This window comes from Ailuropoda melanoleuca, chromosome 7 (assembly GCF_002007445.2).
Source record: "Ailuropoda melanoleuca isolate Jingjing chromosome 7, ASM200744v2, whole genome shotgun sequence".
NCBI classification, from domain to species: domain Eukaryota; kingdom Metazoa; phylum Chordata; class Mammalia; order Carnivora; family Ursidae; genus Ailuropoda; species Ailuropoda melanoleuca.
In genome coordinates, this window is record NC_048224.1 from 25,347,392 (window position 1) to 25,363,857 (window position 16,466).

The window sequence follows — 16,466 nt, forward strand, 5'->3', positions numbered from 1 at the left end:
TGGCTCCAGAAATAGCAACTAGATTGTTAGGCTGACTGACTCCTTGGAGGACAGCAGTTGTTCAGCTCTGTGCAAGTTTTGGTATACAGTATGACAGTTAATCTGACAGGGCAGATAATTTGGGGTGCTGTAAAAATGTGACGTCATGCTCTTGGAACAGTTGTGGTTTGACAAACACAAGTCATTGACAATGAGCTCCCTGAGGGCAGAGAAGGCATCTTAGTCGATTTGGTTTTTCTCAAGTCCTGGCAAGGTGATCTGCAGAAAGAAAAATGCTCAATAATGGTTGGTGAATAAAAGACCTAATCAAATACTGGACCCTGCCCTTATGGAACTCAAGGCTATTAGAGCAGATAAAATGTCATAAATCACCATAATATAAGTTGGATGGTGGGCAAGGTCATTAGCAAGGGCAGGCAAAGAACTGTGATGGTTCAGAGGCACCAGAAATATCTTCCTGTGGTAGAGAATGGAGGAGGTGGCCTTCGAGCTGAGTCTTGAACCGTAGAAGGGATTGAGACAGGAGAGAGAGTAAAACTATTTAACAGGGTAGTGAGTGCACAAGTACTGATTCATGACAGTGGAAGCTGGCTGGGGCATTCAAGTGGGGTCCTTGGGCCTCTGCTTTGCCAGACATTACCTCTTTAGAGAAGAGATCAGTAGAGTCCCCAGGGAGGAGCGAGGTAGCAGGAGCGCCCTGAAGCTAGGGACTAGTTCTCAACAGGATTAGAGATATTTCAATATATTTCTCTAATCCATACAACCATAATGGTACATATCTACTGAATGTTAGCTGCAGATAGGAACTTCCTGAGATGGCCTTACTCTCTTTTGGTTTGTTGGAGCCGTAGGGACCTTACTAGAATGTGAGCTACAGAACAGTAGAGGCAGTTCTGTAGTTCAATGCTGAATCCCTAGGGCTTAGAATGGTACCTGGAGGATTGGAGGAGGCTGAATAAATATGTCTCAAATGAATAGGCATACTGGGAACCCCAAGTCCATTCTTGGGTCCTTCCACTCTTCATCTCCTTGCACCTGCTCTCCCCCTCAAATCCATGCTCCACACCAGCCCTCAACACAACCTAATAAGAGAATTGTCATATTCTGCCAGATTCTGTCAATCTCCTGCACAAGATATTTGGTGCCTTTCCTTTCCACAAAATACTATCCTCCCCATTGTTTTTAGCAATTGAATTGCTACTTCTTCAAAGTCCTGATCAGATTTTTTCTACTTTTGTATTACTTTCTGAGGCAGAATTAATTCTCTCCACTGAATATTGTGATAGTGTTTGCCCTCACTCACTAGACAATGAGCAGCTCCTCAGGACAGGGACTGTGTCTTACTCATTTCTGTACCTTTAGTCCATAGCCCAGTGCTGGACATAGTAGATGCTAACTAAATATTTGTTAAATATAAGAGTGAATGGTATTCCCAGCAGTGAGAACTAGATGAACAAAGGTGGTCAAAGGTCTGGGGGAAAAATGAATAGTTTAATTTGGCTGGAGTATGAGGGAGAATAGTAGGAGATAAAATGAATGGAAAGGTTTCTTGGGTAAGATTTTGAAGGGCGTAGAAGTCAACTAGAGGAAGAAGATTGGCAGATGGAATCCAATGAAGGTTTTTGAGCAGAGGTGTAATATGATGAAAAATAAATTCAGCTTAAGCCATCACAGTCCCCCTCCTATATATACTCAGTTTTCCATTTATACTGAGATTCGCCTCCCACCCACCTATCTGTCTACCCACTCCCAGGCTTCCCCAGCAGCTTGTCCTACCCCTTTATCTGCTCCCTGGCTAGGCCAGGGATATATACATGGGCTGCTTCGCCCCTCAGCCAGAGGCTGTGGGGGCCCCAACTCCCTGTCTTTCCCCTTCTCTGCCTGGGGCTGGGAAGCAGGCCAGTGTTAGCTGAGGCTGGCTGGTGAGCAGCTGGGCGGTGCCAGGGAGAGCCTGTCTAGTGCCAGGTGGTGCCTTGGGTTCCAGGCTGAGCCTATGACCCCGATAACCTTCTGCCTGTGCACATACCTGCCCCTCACACCACCCCCATCCAGGCTTTGGTATCGGGGAAGGGGCACAGGGCCAGGCAGACCCACGGGACTTTGGCTCCATCTCTACAAAAGGGCCCTCTGTGAGTCAGCCTGCTCCCCTCCAGGCTTGCTCCTCCCCCACCCAGCTCCTGTTTCCGATGCACGTACAGCCCGTACACACCGTGTCTGGGACACCCCACAGCCAGCCGCATGGCTCCCCTGTGCCCCAGTCCCTGGCTCCCTCTGTCGATCCCAGCCCCTTCTCCGGGCCCTGCCCTGCAACTGCTGCTAGTACTGCTGTTCCTGGTGCCTGCCGGTCCCCAGAGCCTGTCCCGGATGCAGGGGACGCCCGGGTTGGGAGGAGATTCATCTGGGGAAGATGATCAACTGGACGAGGAAAACCTACCCAGTGAAGAGGATCCACCCGGACAGGAGGACCCACCTGGAGAGGAGGACCCACCTGGAATGAAGACCGAACCAGGAAAAGAGGACTCTCTGAAGCTGGAGGATCTACCTACTGTTGAGGCACCCAGGGACACCCAAGGCTCCCAGAATAATGCCCACAGGCACAACAAAGGTAAGTGGCCATCAGCCCTCCAAATCTAGACTCCAGGAGGTTTGTCCTTCCCGCACTAAAGCCCAGCCCAGGCAGGGATTATTCAGAGATGGAAAGGAGCCTGTCCTCTGACAGCAGGCTTTCCCATCCCCGTGGGATCTCATGCCACTAGGCCCTTACCCCTTTCAGGCGGAGACAAAAAAGCACAGATGGAGAGAGGTGAGCAGGAAAAGATGAGAAAGAAAAAGGGGGGAAGCTGGGGAGGAGAAAGAGATGAGGAATGTGGAAAGAGAGAAGACATAGGTGGAGAGAAATAAGAATTTGAGGGAAGAGAAGAGGAAAGATGGCAGGGGGGTGGATAGCAGAGGAAGAGCCAGAGGGCTTGTAGAGATCACCTCATCTTCACTCTACAGGTGAAGAAACAGACCTAGGAAGAAGGAATAGCAAGTAGGGGAACCTGGTATTTTGACTCAGAAACCAGGATCCTTGGGAAGGTTGTTGGAGACAGCGAGAAAAGGAAGCAGGTCTCTTGATTTGGGCCTGGGGACTGAGGTTCTCACCCACTCTCCAGACTAAGACAGCGGTTGCAGACTGGTATGTCTGGGGCCGGCAGGGTCTTTCATCTGCCAAGCTATTGTGTTATGTTTGGTTGCAATCTGTTGTGCTCTATACCTGGCCACGTTAGGTATTTCCGTTCCCTGCAATGCCCCTGTAAGGCATCAGAGTTGGAGAACCCCAACTAGTGGGGAGGACCCGCCTCTTTCTGGCTGCTGGGGAGGGACTGGGCTTAAAGATAGACTTTTCATCCTTCTCATTGATGCAGGGGATGACCACGGTCACTGGCGCTATGGAGGTGAGACACCCACCCCCTGCACACCCAACCTGGGCACCCTGCTCTGCTGATCTGACCCCCCAGCTATCCCGAACCCTGGTCCTGGGCGTCCCACCCACTGTATCCATGTCTGCCAGTCCCCAACAGGGCCCGCTCTCTGTCTCTCCGTCCACATCCCTGATTTCTATTTCCCGCCCCATGCCTTCTCACTCCACCCCTCACTTTTTCTACCCCGCTTTCCTAACTGTTCCTGACCTTGTCACCAGACTTCCTGTCCACACTCTCTCACTGCAGGCGACCTGCCCTGGCCCCAGGTGTCCCCAGCCTGCGCAGGCCGCTTCCAATCGCCGGTAGATATCCGCCCAGAGCTCGCCGCATTTTGCCCCGCCCTGCAACCGCTGGAACTCCTGGGCTTTGAGCTCCCGCCACTCCCAGAACTGCGCCTGCGCAACAATGGCCATACACGTGAGGCGGGGCGGGGGAGGGGATGTCTGGCTGCGGAGCCTCGGGGAGGGGGCGGAGGCTATCTGGGGATGGGCCCCGGCCTAGAGAAGAGGGCCGGCAGGGCCAGTGCCTGGGAGTTAGGCCGGCCCTCCCAGGTAGGTTGGCCCTGCCCGTTCACCTGCCTCTTCCCTCGCAGTGCAGCTGACTCTGCCTCCGGGGCTGGAGATGGCCCTGGGCCCCGGGCGGGAGTACCGCGCCCTGCAGTTGCATCTGCACTGGGGGGCGGCGGGTCGCCTGGGCTCAGAGCACACGGTTGACGGCCACCGTTTCCCAGCCGAGGTGAGAGCGCAGCGAGAGAGGCGAAGGGGGGCGCTGGGCCGGGGGTCTTGCCCACTTCTACCCTTTGTTTCTCTCCAGATCCATGTGGTTCACCTCAGCACTGCATTTGCCAAAGTTGACGAGGCCTTGGGGCGCCCAGGGGGGCTGGCCGTGTTGGCCGCCTTTCTGCAGGTACCACCCCTGGGCGCCCCTATTCCCTGCTTCCCCACGCCCCGGGGCTTAGTGTAGCTTGTTCCCAGAGACCCCCATCCTAGCACACTCACCCTGGCACCTGGCAGTCCTCATTCACTTATTAAGTCATTCAACACCCCCTGTAGGTCAGGCATTGAGACACACAAAGAATTCTGAAACCGTGGCTCCGCCCACAGCACGTGGGCGGGGCGGGGGGCTGACATGAAAGACATATACAAAAGACACAGACATAACAAAACAGGTGGTCAGAGAAAACTTCACAGAGGAGGTCAAACTCGAAGCCTTCAGTAGTGGGAAAGGTAAGGAGATATTCCATGCAGAGCCAACAATGTATGTGGACAAAAATATGACCCACTCAGGGAATGGCAGGTGCAACGGAGGGGTCACCAGGAAGAGTAATTTCTTGACTACTCCTATAACCTTTAATCTCCATTTTGTGAAATGCAGTAAAGTCTAGAGAAATATTTAGTGACCTCTTTGGACCTGTAACGATCAGGGCTACATACACAGTGATTCGAAGAGGCTAGTAAAATGGAGGGATGGTGAGATACCTTCTAGGCTCAGTCACTGCCTAAGTGACTCCTTAACGCCAGCCTCACAGCACAAAGTTCAGGGAGGTGCCTCTGAGACAGCATGTCCTTGCTCCAAAAGTCAAACACATGAATTATTAAGGTGAATGTAGAGGAAACGGGAATACAAAGGTGATATGGTTTTCTGTGGGGAGACCATGAGTGTGTATGTGGACATAGGATCAGTGAGACTGGAAAAGATAGTAGGACCCAGGTCACTGATGGCCTCCTATCCTAGTAAAGTGGCCCACCCCCCTCCTCCTCCAATTTACCATTGAAAACCAGCCCACGAGCAGGTTAGGTTCGTTTGCAAAATAAAAGTAAATCGTCTGAGTAGTAACACAGAAGACTTTGTGTTCTCCCAGCATTCTCAGAGCTGAGAAATGGGGGAAGAGTATGGGAAGCCCACCTCACCTTCAGGCCTCCAACCATGGCCTTAGATACCTGTAAAAACCTGTCTTGTACTGTCATCTCCCAGGAGGGCCCGGAAGAAAACAGTGCCTATGAGCAGTTGCTGTCGCATTTGGAAGAAATCACTGAGGAAGGTCAGTTTGTTGGTTTGGCCACTACCCTCAATACCCTTGTTGATAACTGTCCTTGGGGAGCCTCAGATGTGAGAATGGAGATGGGCTCCCTTCCACAGGCAGAGAACCAACTTGTGAACTGACTATGATCTTGACAATAATTTTAAAGCTGAGCAGAGGACCACAGGCTTTATGGCTAAAAACTAAAACAGACAAAACCCCCACCCCAGCCCCCCCAAAATACTCCAAACCCTACAAAACCCCAAATCAAACAAAAGCCCAAAGATGACACAAAACAAGACCAAAAAAATATATAAATAGATGATAGATAGATGATAGATAGATAGATGATAGTGTTTGGAATCCCGGGAGCTAAAATTTTTCTGAAAACTGTCTATTTCTCCTTCATAAGCATCAAATATTTTAAATTTGTACTTTTGTTGGAAATCTTTCTCTTCTCAGCCACTCTGAATAATTTTAAACTTCACTACTGGACCTTACATTTTACTAAACTAGAGGGAACTGTGCTTTTTGAGTTCTTGCATCTGTTTTTTATGGTTTCAAATGTTTATATTTATTTACAAGTTATTCAGCTCATTTTCCCTTTTGATTCATTTCGGGTTTAAATCTGTAGTCCAGCAAGTTATCACAGTACGCGAAGTAAGAGTGAAGACTCAGAGGGAGGACCTTGGGAGCAGTTCTTCCACTCTGTGAGGCCCCACAGCCCTTTACCTTCTTCTGAGTTAGGTCTTGTGCTGAGTTAGGGGAAGGGACACACTTATTGAAGAAGTGGTCTCAGGAAGTTGCTCCAGCTTGGCATTTGGGAGGTGAAACTGTATCCCTATACCCCAGAGCTTTGGAGGGAGTCAATCCAGGTGGGATTCCAGCACAGGTCCTCTCCACAGACTCAGAGACTTGGGTCCCAGGACTGGATGTATCTGCACTGCTGCCCTCTGACCTCAGCCGCTACTTCCGCTATGAGGGGTCTCTAACCACACCCCCCTGTGCCCAGGGGGTCATCTGGACTGTGTTCAACCAGACCGTGAGGCTGAGTGCTAAGCAGGTGGGGCTGGGGCATGGTGGTGACGTAGGGGATGTGGGGGAAAGGGGTGTAAGGATGAGATCAAAGTGGATAAAGAGATGAAGCGGCCATATGGGGGAAGAGGGGGACATAGTGGGTGAAGCCCTGAGGTGCTGGCTGTGAGTAGGCCTGTGACCCTTTCATTTTCTTGTCCTGAGCCCACTCCCACTGTCTCCTGACCTCCCTAGCTCCACACCCTCTCTGGCTCCCTGTGGGGACCTGATGACTCACGGCTACAGCTGAACTTCCGAGCGACACAGCCTTTGAATGGGCGAATGATCGAGGCCTCCTTCCCCGCTGAAGTGGAGAGCAGTCCCAGGACTGTTGAGCCAGGTGCAGCTTTGTAATGGCCCAGATTGCCGAGTCCCCCCCCCCCCCCCCCCCCCCCCCCCCCCCCCCCCCNTGTGTCTTCATTGTGCCCGTGTCTGTTACTGGTCGTCACAGCCCCTGGTTCCTAATGTGTCCTTTTTCTCTTCAGTCCACCTGCATTCCTGCCTTGCTGCTGGTGAGTGTGCCCCTTCTTTGGCTCCTGACCCCTTGGCATCGTTCAACCTCAGGGTCTAGGACCACCTCTACCCCCTCTCCTTTTCTGCAGAACAGACCTCCAACCCCAATAAGATAGAGTGTCAGATCGAGGGGGAGGGGTTTCCCCTGTTGTCCCCAGGGCAAAAGTTGGTTAGAATGAAGCTCCAGAAATCTCCTAGCTTCCTCCTTCTCAAACAGCCTTTTACTTTGCTTTTAGGTAAGGAAAAGAGGTGCTTATCTTACTCCTTCTTGTGTATCCACCCCCATCCCTTTGCTGGCCTCTTCTGGATTCTGACAGAAGCAGCTGGAGAGCCTGGGAGCCGGGTGTGGGATATACTGAAGCGGGCTGAGGGAATCCTACAGACTCCTCTTGACTCTGAGGCAGCCTCTCCTCTCCCTCCAGGTGACATCCTGGCACTGGTTTTCGGCCTCCTCTTTGCTGTCACCAGCATCGCCTTCCTTGTGCAAATGAGAAGGCAGCAAAGGTAATACCTACCCACTTCCTGCCACCCCTCTCCCTCAGACACAGCCCCACCTCCCTGGATGGAGTCCAGAGCAGTTTCATGCACAGTGCGTGCAAATGAGCTCATCTGGAGGGGGAGTTTTCTCACGTGCTTCTGTGTTGTGTAGGCTCCGAAGTGGAAGTGGGACCAAAGGGAATGTTAGCTACCACCCAGCAGAGGTCACAGAGACTGTTGCCTAGAGGCCTTGGAACTTGGAGAATGTGCAGAGAAGCCAGCCAGAAGAATCTGAGGGGGAGCTGGAGACTGTCCTGTCCTACCCTTTATACCACTTCCTTTTTAAGGTCCAAATATTTTTTTAAATAAATGTTTCTGATAAAACATATGGAAGACAGCTTTGTTCCCCAAATCAGGAGGATGGTGTATTTATTTCCTGTTGCTGCCTTGAACAAATCACCACAGACTTAATGGTAATGCAAATCTATCCTCTTTGAGTTCTGGAGGTCCAAAGTCCAAAATGAATCGTCTGGGCTTAAGTCAAGGTGTCAGTAAGGGCTGGTTCCTTCTGGACGCTTTGAAGGGAGGGGGTTTCCTTTTTCAGGTTCTAGAAGCCAAGCATTCCTTGGATTGTGGCCCCTTCCTCATAGCACTCCAGCCTCTTGCTTCCATTGTCCTATCTCTTAAAACTGCCTTTGACCTTGCCTCCCTCATTATAAGAAACTTTGTGATTACATTGGGCCTACCTGGATCACTTAGGATAATCTCCCCATTTCAAAATCCTTAGCTTAATTGCGAAGTTCCTTTTCCCATGTAAGGTAACATTTCACAGGACTAGGGTGTGGACATCTTTGGTGGGGGGGCATCACTGCCTGGCACAGATGTTATCAGGAAGGGGCAGAAGTGACTGAGATAGAATGGCCGTGGGCGCACACACAGCAGTATATGTGTCTGGGGGTAGGGCAGGCTTAGCCTCCAGGCTTAAAATCATAGTGAAGCTTTGGGCTTTCACCCTGCTCACGTAAAATCTGCGGAGCTTTGCAGTTTTGCCTTCACTGGCTGCCTGCTAGAATGGCGCAGTGCCGCTGACAGCAGCTCCTTTGCCCTGCGGGTGGTAAGGGCCTGGACGTTCCCCAGGCCCAGCGGAGCCTCTCTGCTTCACGCAGCCTGTTCACAACCCTCTGCAGTGAACCCAGTGCCCCAACCCTTGGCTCCCTTCGATAAGGAAGTCCTACTGTGCAGCGTGGTCACTCAGGGGCCCTCCCAACTCCCCTCGGGCATCCTCTCAGCCTTTCTACTTTGGAAAGCTACCACCACCATTGCCAACACCAAAGAAAGATTTAAAGAGCCCTGTGAGGCGGTAACATCCATTTTATTGCGTTGGGGTGGCAGCGGCGGCCCGGCTGTGCCAGAGCCCCCCTCACAGGTTGTTGAGTTCCAGCAGGGTCTGGTCGAGAGTCTGGTGGATCTCCACGTTCTCCTCCTTGGCACTGGCCAAGGTCTCTGTGAGGGGAAGCAGCACGTGAGGAGGGGTGGGGAGACATGAGGGGCGATGGGGGATGGAGGCACAGGAAGACATAATCATGAAGGAATCGGAGGAGGATCCTGTGCCAGGGGCAGATGGACGGACTGACCAAGACAGACACAGAGGCCTCATTCAAGACTTCGGGGCCATGGGGGTGGGATGGGAAGGCCTAAGTCATAAACTACCTCCTCCTTTAGAGGGCTTAAGAGAGTTGGAAACAGAAGGAGAGACAAAGACTGAGCCAGAAAAGGGAAGGCCAGACAGACAGACTGGAGACAGAAAACAGACCTGCAGTGAAAGCCCCATATTGTTGGCATCCAGTGTTTTCCCAAACGTCACCCCAGACCTTTCACCACCTTCTTGCCCTTCCTCAGCACCTCCCCACCCGTCTCCCTTCCAGTCTCCTTTATCCTGGAACCGCAGCGGAGTGCTCTGAGGTCAGTGACTGGGCTGGCTCGGCACAAGAGCACATCTCTCAGAGGCAGCGGAGGACTCGCGGTGACTGAAGGCGTGATACATGCCCACATGCAGCAGTGAGACAGTGAAAGAATGACAGTGCCGAGTGGAGGGGGTGCACGGGCCACAGTGTTCTGTGGGTGAGCTCAGTGCGGGGGGTGGGTCACAAGATTGGCCGTGTCCATAAGAGCCAGGATCTCTGTGGGGGTGATGGACGTGCTCTCGGGAGGGCAGGAAAACAGCATGGAGACCAAGTTGAGTTTATTAAGCAGCAGAAAGAGGTAGAGGCTGGAGGGTGGAGTGGGTGGATAGAAGGATGAAGCAAGTGCCAAGGTGGGCAGCAGGTGTGGTGGTGGGGCTCTCCAAGGCTGTGCCCGGCCTGGCTGTGCGACGCTGACCATTTTGCTCCTCCTGCCTGCCCCCTCCCCAGAGAGAATGGAAAGAGGAGAGAAGGGGCTGAGGGCGCCACACTGGCGTGGGGCTCAGAGGGAGGTGATGTCGTTGAGTGCGTTGTCCAGTTCCTCGCTGATGGCCTTGTACTTCATCTTCTGTGCATAGACTTCGTCTGGGGGGGTCCAGGGGAGGGGGGCCAGGTGGGAGTGTGGGGAGAGGGAATGGAGGGAAAGAGGAAAGGAAGGAGAGAGGGTAATGGAAAGAGAGAACAAGAATCAGAGAGAGGTGGACAAAGATGGAGTGAGAGAAATAGGCCAGAGAACAGGCTGGACAGCCATGAGGGCTCCCTCCTCCCCTCTCTGTACCCGTCTCTTTTTCCTTTGGAGCACAAGTTAGTTCTTCCCCTTGGACCTCCTACCTCCCCCAGGGACACAGGGCACAGTGCTTTGAATGAACAGGAGTGCTTGCTTCAAGGGGAGGGTGCTGGGGCCAGAAAGGACTAAGGTCCTAAAGTTAGAGATAAAATTGAAGCTTGCCTGAGAAGGCTGGAAGCATGAGAAGTGGGGATTAAGAAAGTGAACGGGTTATTGTAGAATAAAAAGAAAATACAGATTAGGTACGACATTCTTGCTACTAATAAGAAATAGCCACAGATTAGCAAATACCTGGATGTTCGTTCTCATCAAATCTAGCTTAAAATAGTATTTCCCATTAATGTCATGAAAACTGAGATATTAGACCAAATCTCTCTATATTTAATAAAAAGATCTTTGTGATATACGCACTATTGTGTTGCACTTGGGGACTAATTGTCTAGGTCAGTGCTACTCAAAGTGTGGTCTGAGGACCAGCAGCATTGCCCCTACCAGGGAGCTTGTTAGACATACAGATTCTCCAGCCCTGAGTCAGCAATCACTTTGGAGTAGGACCCAGGAATCTGTGATTTAAAAATTCTCGGAGGTGTTCTCATGCACACTCAAGTTTGAGAAGCGCTGGAGTGGGCACACTGCACCCTGGTGCAACTACTTGAATAGTGGGCACAGACCCGGGAGCTGGTGGAATCCTAGGTGGTCCAACACTAATTTATCTGGGACAGATGTAACGGGAAAATAAGGGACAGACCAACAGTCACGGGGAGCAGGGACCCACTTAAAAAGGTCTGGGGGTTAGGGGAGTATCCCTTTACCTTCCAGGTCATCAATGGTCTTCTCCAACTTTGCCACAGACCTCTCGGCAAATTCTGCTCGGGTCTCAGCCTGGGAGTAAAGGTAAGATGTGGGAATGACAAAAATTAGGCCCTCCCAGATACTCTCACTTAAGTCAACCTCCTCTTCCATCCCTATTCCCAAAGTCCCTGCCACAGACAGTCTCTGTCAGGGATGGGGGGCTCAGGGGAGAGTGGGGACAGGGACTCTCACCTCTTTTAGCTTCTCCTCCAGCAGTTTGATCTCCTCTTCATATTTATCTTCTTTGGTGGAATACTTTTAGGGACATACACATGCCATCAGGAGATCGCCTCCACAAATCCTTCACTCCACTGAGCCCACAGGCTACTCCTGGTCTTGTCTCCAGGGAACACCCAGCCCCTCCCTGCCTGGGCCCATTGCCTCCCTCCCCTGCAGGACCCCATCCTCACTGCCCCTCTACCCCCCTCTACCTTGTCCGCTTGGGCTTCCAGGGATTTCAAGTTGTTGGTAACAATTTTCAGCTCCTCCTCTAGGTCCCCACATTTACTGCAGGGGGTGTGTAGCAGGGGTTGGGGTGGGGTGTGAGGGCACAGTGTGGGAGACAGTGGAGATGGTACAGTGAGGAAGGGGTGGAGGAGAGAAGAGAAGAGCAAAGTTGTGAGAGTGACAGCAGGCAGAGTTTGGAAGCCCCAGGCCCTTCCCGACCCCTAGCAGGTGAGAAAACAGCCTGAGACTGGGGGGAAGGTGAGCTGAGAGAAGGCACCATTGCCCAGAAAGGTCCAGAGAGGTCACTACCTCCTCCTCTGAGGCCATCAGGGACTTGAGGGCCTGGTCCATGGTTCGGAGTTCCTCCTCCAGCTGCCTGGCTCGGCTGGGGGCAGCAGTTAGGGGTCAGAGAACAGGACCTATCCCTGTGGCCCCAAGCCTGGGAAACAGCCTCCCTCAGTCCAGAGTGCCCCAGAGCCATGGGAACAGGCCGAGTTTCACTTGCTGCCCTAGGGTCCCCTTACCTCTCAGCCACCTCTGCTCTCTCTTCTGAGCGTTCCAGCTCTCCTTCCAGGATCACCAGCTTCCTGGCCACCTGGGGGGAAAGGGACAGAAGAAGCAGAGCCCTGGTGAGTGGCTGGGGGCATCTGGGGTTTAGGAGGGAGCAGGAAGCGGGGCAGGGCTGTCACCTCCTCATATTTGCGGTCTGAATCCTCAGCGATGTGCTTGGCCTCCTTCAGCTGCATCTCCTGCAGCTCCATCTTCTCCTCATCCTTCATGGCTCGGTTTTCAATGACCTTCATCCCTCTGGGGGGCAGGGAGCGGGGTGGAAGTGGGGTCAGGCCCAGCAGAGACAAGCTCCCAGCCCTTCCCCGGCCCGCCCCCTGGCAGGCCCCCTGCCCACCTCTCACTCTCGTCCGCCGCCTTCTCAGCCTCCTCCAGCTTTTGTAGGGCTGTAGCCAGGCGCTCCTGCGCCCGGTCCAGCTCCTCCTCTACCAGCTGAATGCGGCGGTTCAGGGAGGCCACATCAGCCTCGGCCTGTGGGTCAAAGGCCAGAGGTCAGGGGGGGGTGGTCTGCCTTGGATGAGGATCAGAGAGATTCTAGAGGACGGTAAGATTCTTGTCAGAAAGAATCTGTTTCCTGGCTTCCAGACTTTCTGTCTTCCCCCCCGCCCCCAATCAACCATCTTCTATCCAGACTCTGTACTCCAGCCCCAAACATGCATTCCTTAACAAGCTCCACTCCTCTGCCTCAGGGACTCTTCTAGCACCGTGCACAGTTTCCGATGGTTATCTGCAGGTCTTTCTGTACCCAGTGCAAGCGCTCCACGCTCAGACCAGGTCTGAGGAGCCCTGACTCCTCCACAGCAAAGCTTGGCCCAGGTAAGGGGGTGGGGAAACCCAGGCCAACCAGACCGCACCACCGCTAAAAATAGCCAATCACAGAGCCAAGCTCGGTGATGTCACTGGCTGCCAGTCAGACTCCCAGCCAGGGGCTCAGGAGGCTAGCCAGGACCACGGGAGACATCCGTGGCTGTAGCAAGGGGCTTCTGGCCTCGGCCAGGAGTGCCACTGGAGGCGGCGAGGTGGTGGCAGGGCAGTGTGAGTGACACATATTCAGCCCCTGATCTGCGGTAGAGGCAAAACCATGGAGGTTTGGGGGAGGGTGTGTGGAAAATGATGATACCTTACCAAAAAGAAAGGGCAGAGCAAGAAGGGCCTCCAATAAAGGAAAATCAGAGCAGTGCAGTTTGGTGTTAAGAGCATCGGCTCTGAGTCAGACTGTGGTCTGTGAGCTCCAGCTCACCCACTCAACACTTGTGTGACCGTGGGCAACTTATCTAGTCTCTCTAGGCCTCCGATTCCTCCTTAAATTTTAAATCTGAGTTGACACAAGCAGTTCCTCTGTAGGCTGTTCTAAGGCAATACAGTGCTTCTAATAATCAACAGGGCCACGGGGGAGGCCTGTAAAACCAAACAGTCTCTCTAGCTCCATGCCAGGTCCACTGAAACAAGATCTCCAGGGCGGGAGCTTGGAAACCTTTTAATTTTTTTTTTTTTTTTTTTTTTTAGCTTCCAAGTGATTCTGCTGATAAGCCCAGTTTTCGAGATTTGAGACTGGAAAGGAGAAAGGGCCAGTGTAGGGGAAGAAGTGAAAGAGGGAAGGGATGGGTGGCAGCCCTGGGGGCAGAAGGATAGATAGTGGGTCCTGGGTAGTACCACACAGCATGGGAAACAGCACCATATATAGAAAGTCGCAGCTTGTCCTCCAGGTGCTTGAGGCCACCTAGAGTGACAAAGGCCATCATGGGCAGAGGGCGAGATGACTCAGTGTGGAAGGATTCTGGGGACAGCACTCGGGGTTGGGAAGAATGACCCTGGGGGACCTTCGAGGTCTGTTCTAGAGAAAGGTGAGACTCTAGAAAAGGAAAACTCTCTTTGTGAGAGTGGGGTGACAAATGACTCTGAAGAGTGGGAAGTCCTGGGGTCCTCATCACAGGACTGATATTTGCCATTTTCTGCTTCTCAAGCTCTTCCCAGTTATGGACGCTGCTCTCTAACCACAGGACAGGTACTACTGTCCCCACTGGATAAATGCGAAGAGAGAAGGGAGAAACCGAGGCACGGTGTAAGTGAACTGCTGTGTTCAAGGTCATACAATAAGACCGGGCAGTGTTTGCTATTGACTCCTGGCACTGCTGCCCTGCGTCCCGAGCTCTGTCCCTGTCCACCCCTCCTCCCCTCCAGCCCCCACCCAGCTCCTTGGGTTTCCAGTCTTGCCTCCAGCTGCACTGGGCCTTAGTTATTTATAGAGCATCAGATGCCCAGGGCTGTCTTTGCTAGCAGCTGCAGGTCAGTTCCCTCCCAAGTGCCAGGGCTGGTGGAGAACCAAAACCAAGCCTGGAGGTCAGAGAAACCAACCTTTGGTGGGGGGGGTGTTGGGGAACATGGATAATGGTCAACATAAACAGTAATGTCATCTTGGAGCTCAGATGTTCAGACCCACTTTTGCCAATCCTCCCATACCTCCAATCATAGGTTCATTTTAATTCTGGATGGAAGGCAAGAGGGGAAACTGAGGCAGAGGATGATACAAGTATCGTATCCAAAGTCATATGGCTATTCTCCAACCTCAAGGTGGGGGCTGGGAATGGCAGAAGGCACAGAAGTCTGGTTACGGGATGTGGGGTGGGCAGAAATCTCAGAGTGAACAGGACCTGCTAAGGTGGCTGCCTTGGCATTTGTGGCCCTGTCCCTCCACCCTGTGGCCTGGCATGGTCTCAAGGCTGACAGCTTAATGAGGGTAAATGAGGGGCCATTAGAACCTGAGCTGGGCCCTGGTGCACAGCAGGGCTGCTGGAGCCAGAGGTCAAGGCCAGGGAATTTCTAATGGCCCCCCCAGGGGTGTAACTCAAGTCAGGCCCCATCTCTGGATTCCTCTCCCTCCTCCTGCCCAGTAGTACCTACACCCACACCCCGCGAATGCAGCTGCAGCCTCTTCTCCACTTCCCGCTAGAGGATTAGCTGAGGTAGATGGTAAATTCTTGAACCCCCCCCCCATGATGACTCACTGCTTGATCACTGTACATTCTAAGAGCTGGAACCAAATGGAGTTACAAGACTGCGTCTTCTGGAGGAAGTGGTGGGTGGTTTTGATTTACCCACTGGCTTAGGTTAATTGTGCAACCTTGCCCTAGCCTGGGTTTCTGAGAGGAAACCATTTCTGTCCTGGTGCTGGGGATGTCTAGGTCCCCTTCTCCCTTCATCCCCGTGTCTGGGGCCCCTCCCAGTGCACTCTCCCACCCCCAGGTCCACACTCACGTCGGTGGCCTTCTTCTCAGCCTGCTCCAGTTTCTCCTGGGCATCCTTCACTGACTCAGAATACTTTTCCACCTCATCCTCTGTCCCCTTCAGCTTCTTCTGGAGGGCCTGCTGCTCCTCCTCCAGCTGGGAGAGAGATGCCTTGGTTAGTCAGGCCCGGGGCTCAGGAAGGAGGCAGGGTTGTGTGTGAGGGGGCTACTAAAAGGTATTTAGAGGCTGTCCGGGAGGAAGCAGGGTAGCAGAGGAAGGACAGTGCAGCCAGGGGTGTGGAAAGGGACCTGGTGGGGATAGAGAGAAAGCTTCCAGCCCCAAGAGGCTGGGCCCATCATTGCTCTGCAAGGGCAGGTGTGGAAACTGGGGGACTGCAGCTCCACAGGCTATGATGGGTGAGATTAAGTGTGGCTTTGACTAGGTCCCTGAGGGTACTGTGAAGGTCCAGCCCCGACGGGAGAGCCTGGGACTGCAGGCCGCAGGCTAGGGAGCACAGGGCAGGGCCTACCCCTCCCTCGCTGGGGAGGAGGGCGCTGCACTGGGTCCGGGGCCCCCACCTGTTTGCAACGGTCCTCAGCCTGCTTCTTGTCGGCCTCGGCCTGCTCCGCACGGTCGATGGCATTCTCCTTGTCCAGCTTTAGCATCTGCATCTTCTTCTTGATCGCGTCCATGGCTGCGGTGGGGGGCGGGCCGGCCGGCGGGCAGTGCGGACAGGACCAAATGGGCTGGCTGAGCGGACTGGGCGCACGGGTGGCGGGCGAGGAGGGCCAAGCGGGACTGGGATGTCCCAGCCGCGCGGGCGCCTAAAAGGCTGGGAGGGACCGGGCGGAGCCGGGGGCCGGGACCCTCCCCCACCGCGGCCCAAACCTTGTAGGGGCAGAAGCACAGTCCGGTGGGGGGGCGCGGCCGCCCCCTGTGCCCACCCCCTCGGGACCGCCCCCTCGAGGCTCCTCCCCTCCCCCACCCCCCAGCCGTCGGAAGGTTAAGTAGCTGGTACAGTCCGCTGGAAAAACTCTAGCCTTGCGGAGGGGAGGGGAGGGGACCCTCGGGCTGGGGGC

General features: G+C 53.6%; 2 protein-coding genes across 6 annotated transcripts; one reads left to right on the forward strand and one right to left on the reverse strand.

The window, feature by feature from the left end:
* Positions 1–252: 252 nt before the first annotated feature.
* CA9 (carbonic anhydrase 9) lies at positions 253–7,966 on the forward strand. 2 transcript variants are annotated; one of them, XM_034664091.1, is made up of 11 exons: positions 253–2,605; positions 3,408–3,437; positions 3,711–3,881; positions 4,057–4,199; positions 4,278–4,370; positions 5,439–5,505; positions 6,390–6,547; positions 6,754–6,898; positions 7,044–7,070; positions 7,494–7,575; positions 7,721–7,966. In XM_034664091.1, the coding sequence occupies exons 1-11, from the start codon at positions 2,239–2,241 to the stop codon at positions 7,791–7,793; spliced, it is 1,356 nt and encodes a 451-aa protein (XP_034519982.1). In that variant the 5' UTR covers positions 253–2,238; the 3' UTR covers positions 7,794–7,966. The 2 variants fall into 2 exon arrangements, with proteins under 2 accessions (XP_034519982.1, XP_034519983.1); XM_034664092.1 differs by lacking the exon at positions 4,278–4,370.
* Positions 7,967–8,887: 921 nt separating this feature from the next.
* Positions 8,888–16,238, reverse strand: TPM2 (tropomyosin 2). 4 transcript variants are annotated; one of them, XM_002918878.4, is made up of 9 exons: positions 15,966–16,234; positions 15,418–15,543; positions 12,500–12,633; positions 12,285–12,402; positions 12,120–12,190; positions 11,580–11,655; positions 11,341–11,403; positions 11,109–11,178; positions 8,888–9,051 (listed from the first exon to the last, which is right to left on the reverse strand). In XM_002918878.4, exons 1-9 carry the CDS (start codon positions 16,077–16,079, stop codon positions 8,969–8,971), a joined length of 855 nt encoding a protein of 284 aa, XP_002918924.1. In that variant the 5' UTR covers positions 16,080–16,234; the 3' UTR covers positions 8,888–8,968. The 4 variants fall into 4 exon arrangements, with proteins under 4 accessions (XP_002918924.1, XP_002918923.1, XP_002918926.1 ...); XM_002918877.4 differs by lacking the exon at positions 11,580–11,655 and adding an exon at positions 11,905–11,980 and having other exon boundaries at positions 15,966–16,225; XM_002918880.4 differs by lacking the exon at positions 8,888–9,051 and adding an exon at positions 9,774–10,094 and having other exon boundaries at positions 15,966–16,238.
* Between the last annotated feature and the right edge of the window lie 228 nt (positions 16,239–16,466).

Bases quoted from the DNA above. Each gene is read 5' to 3' on its own strand.
- TPM2 (XM_002918878.4), bottom strand. From the start codon at position 16,079: ATGGACGCGATCAAGAAGAAGATGCAGATGCTAAAGCTGGACAAGGAG. The intron at 11,656-12,119 runs GTAAGGGGACCC...CACCCCCTGCAG, and splicing joins AGAGCAGAGGTGGCTGAGAG to TAAATGTGGGGACCTAGAGG. The intron at 9,052-11,108 runs GTAAAGGGATAC...TTCCCCTCACAG, and splicing joins GACCATTGATGACCTGGAAG to AGACCTTGGCCAGTGCCAAG.
- CA9 (XM_034664091.1), top strand. From the start codon at position 2,239: ATGGCTCCCCTGTGCCCCAGTCCCTGGCTCCCTCTGTCGATCCCAGCC. The intron at 4,200-4,277 runs GTGAGAGCGCAG...GTTTCTCTCCAG, and splicing joins GCCACCGTTTCCCAGCCGAG to ATCCATGTGGTTCACCTCAG. The intron at 4,371-5,438 runs GTACCACCCCTG...GTCATCTCCCAG, and splicing joins TGTTGGCCGCCTTTCTGCAG to GAGGGCCCGGAAGAAAACAG.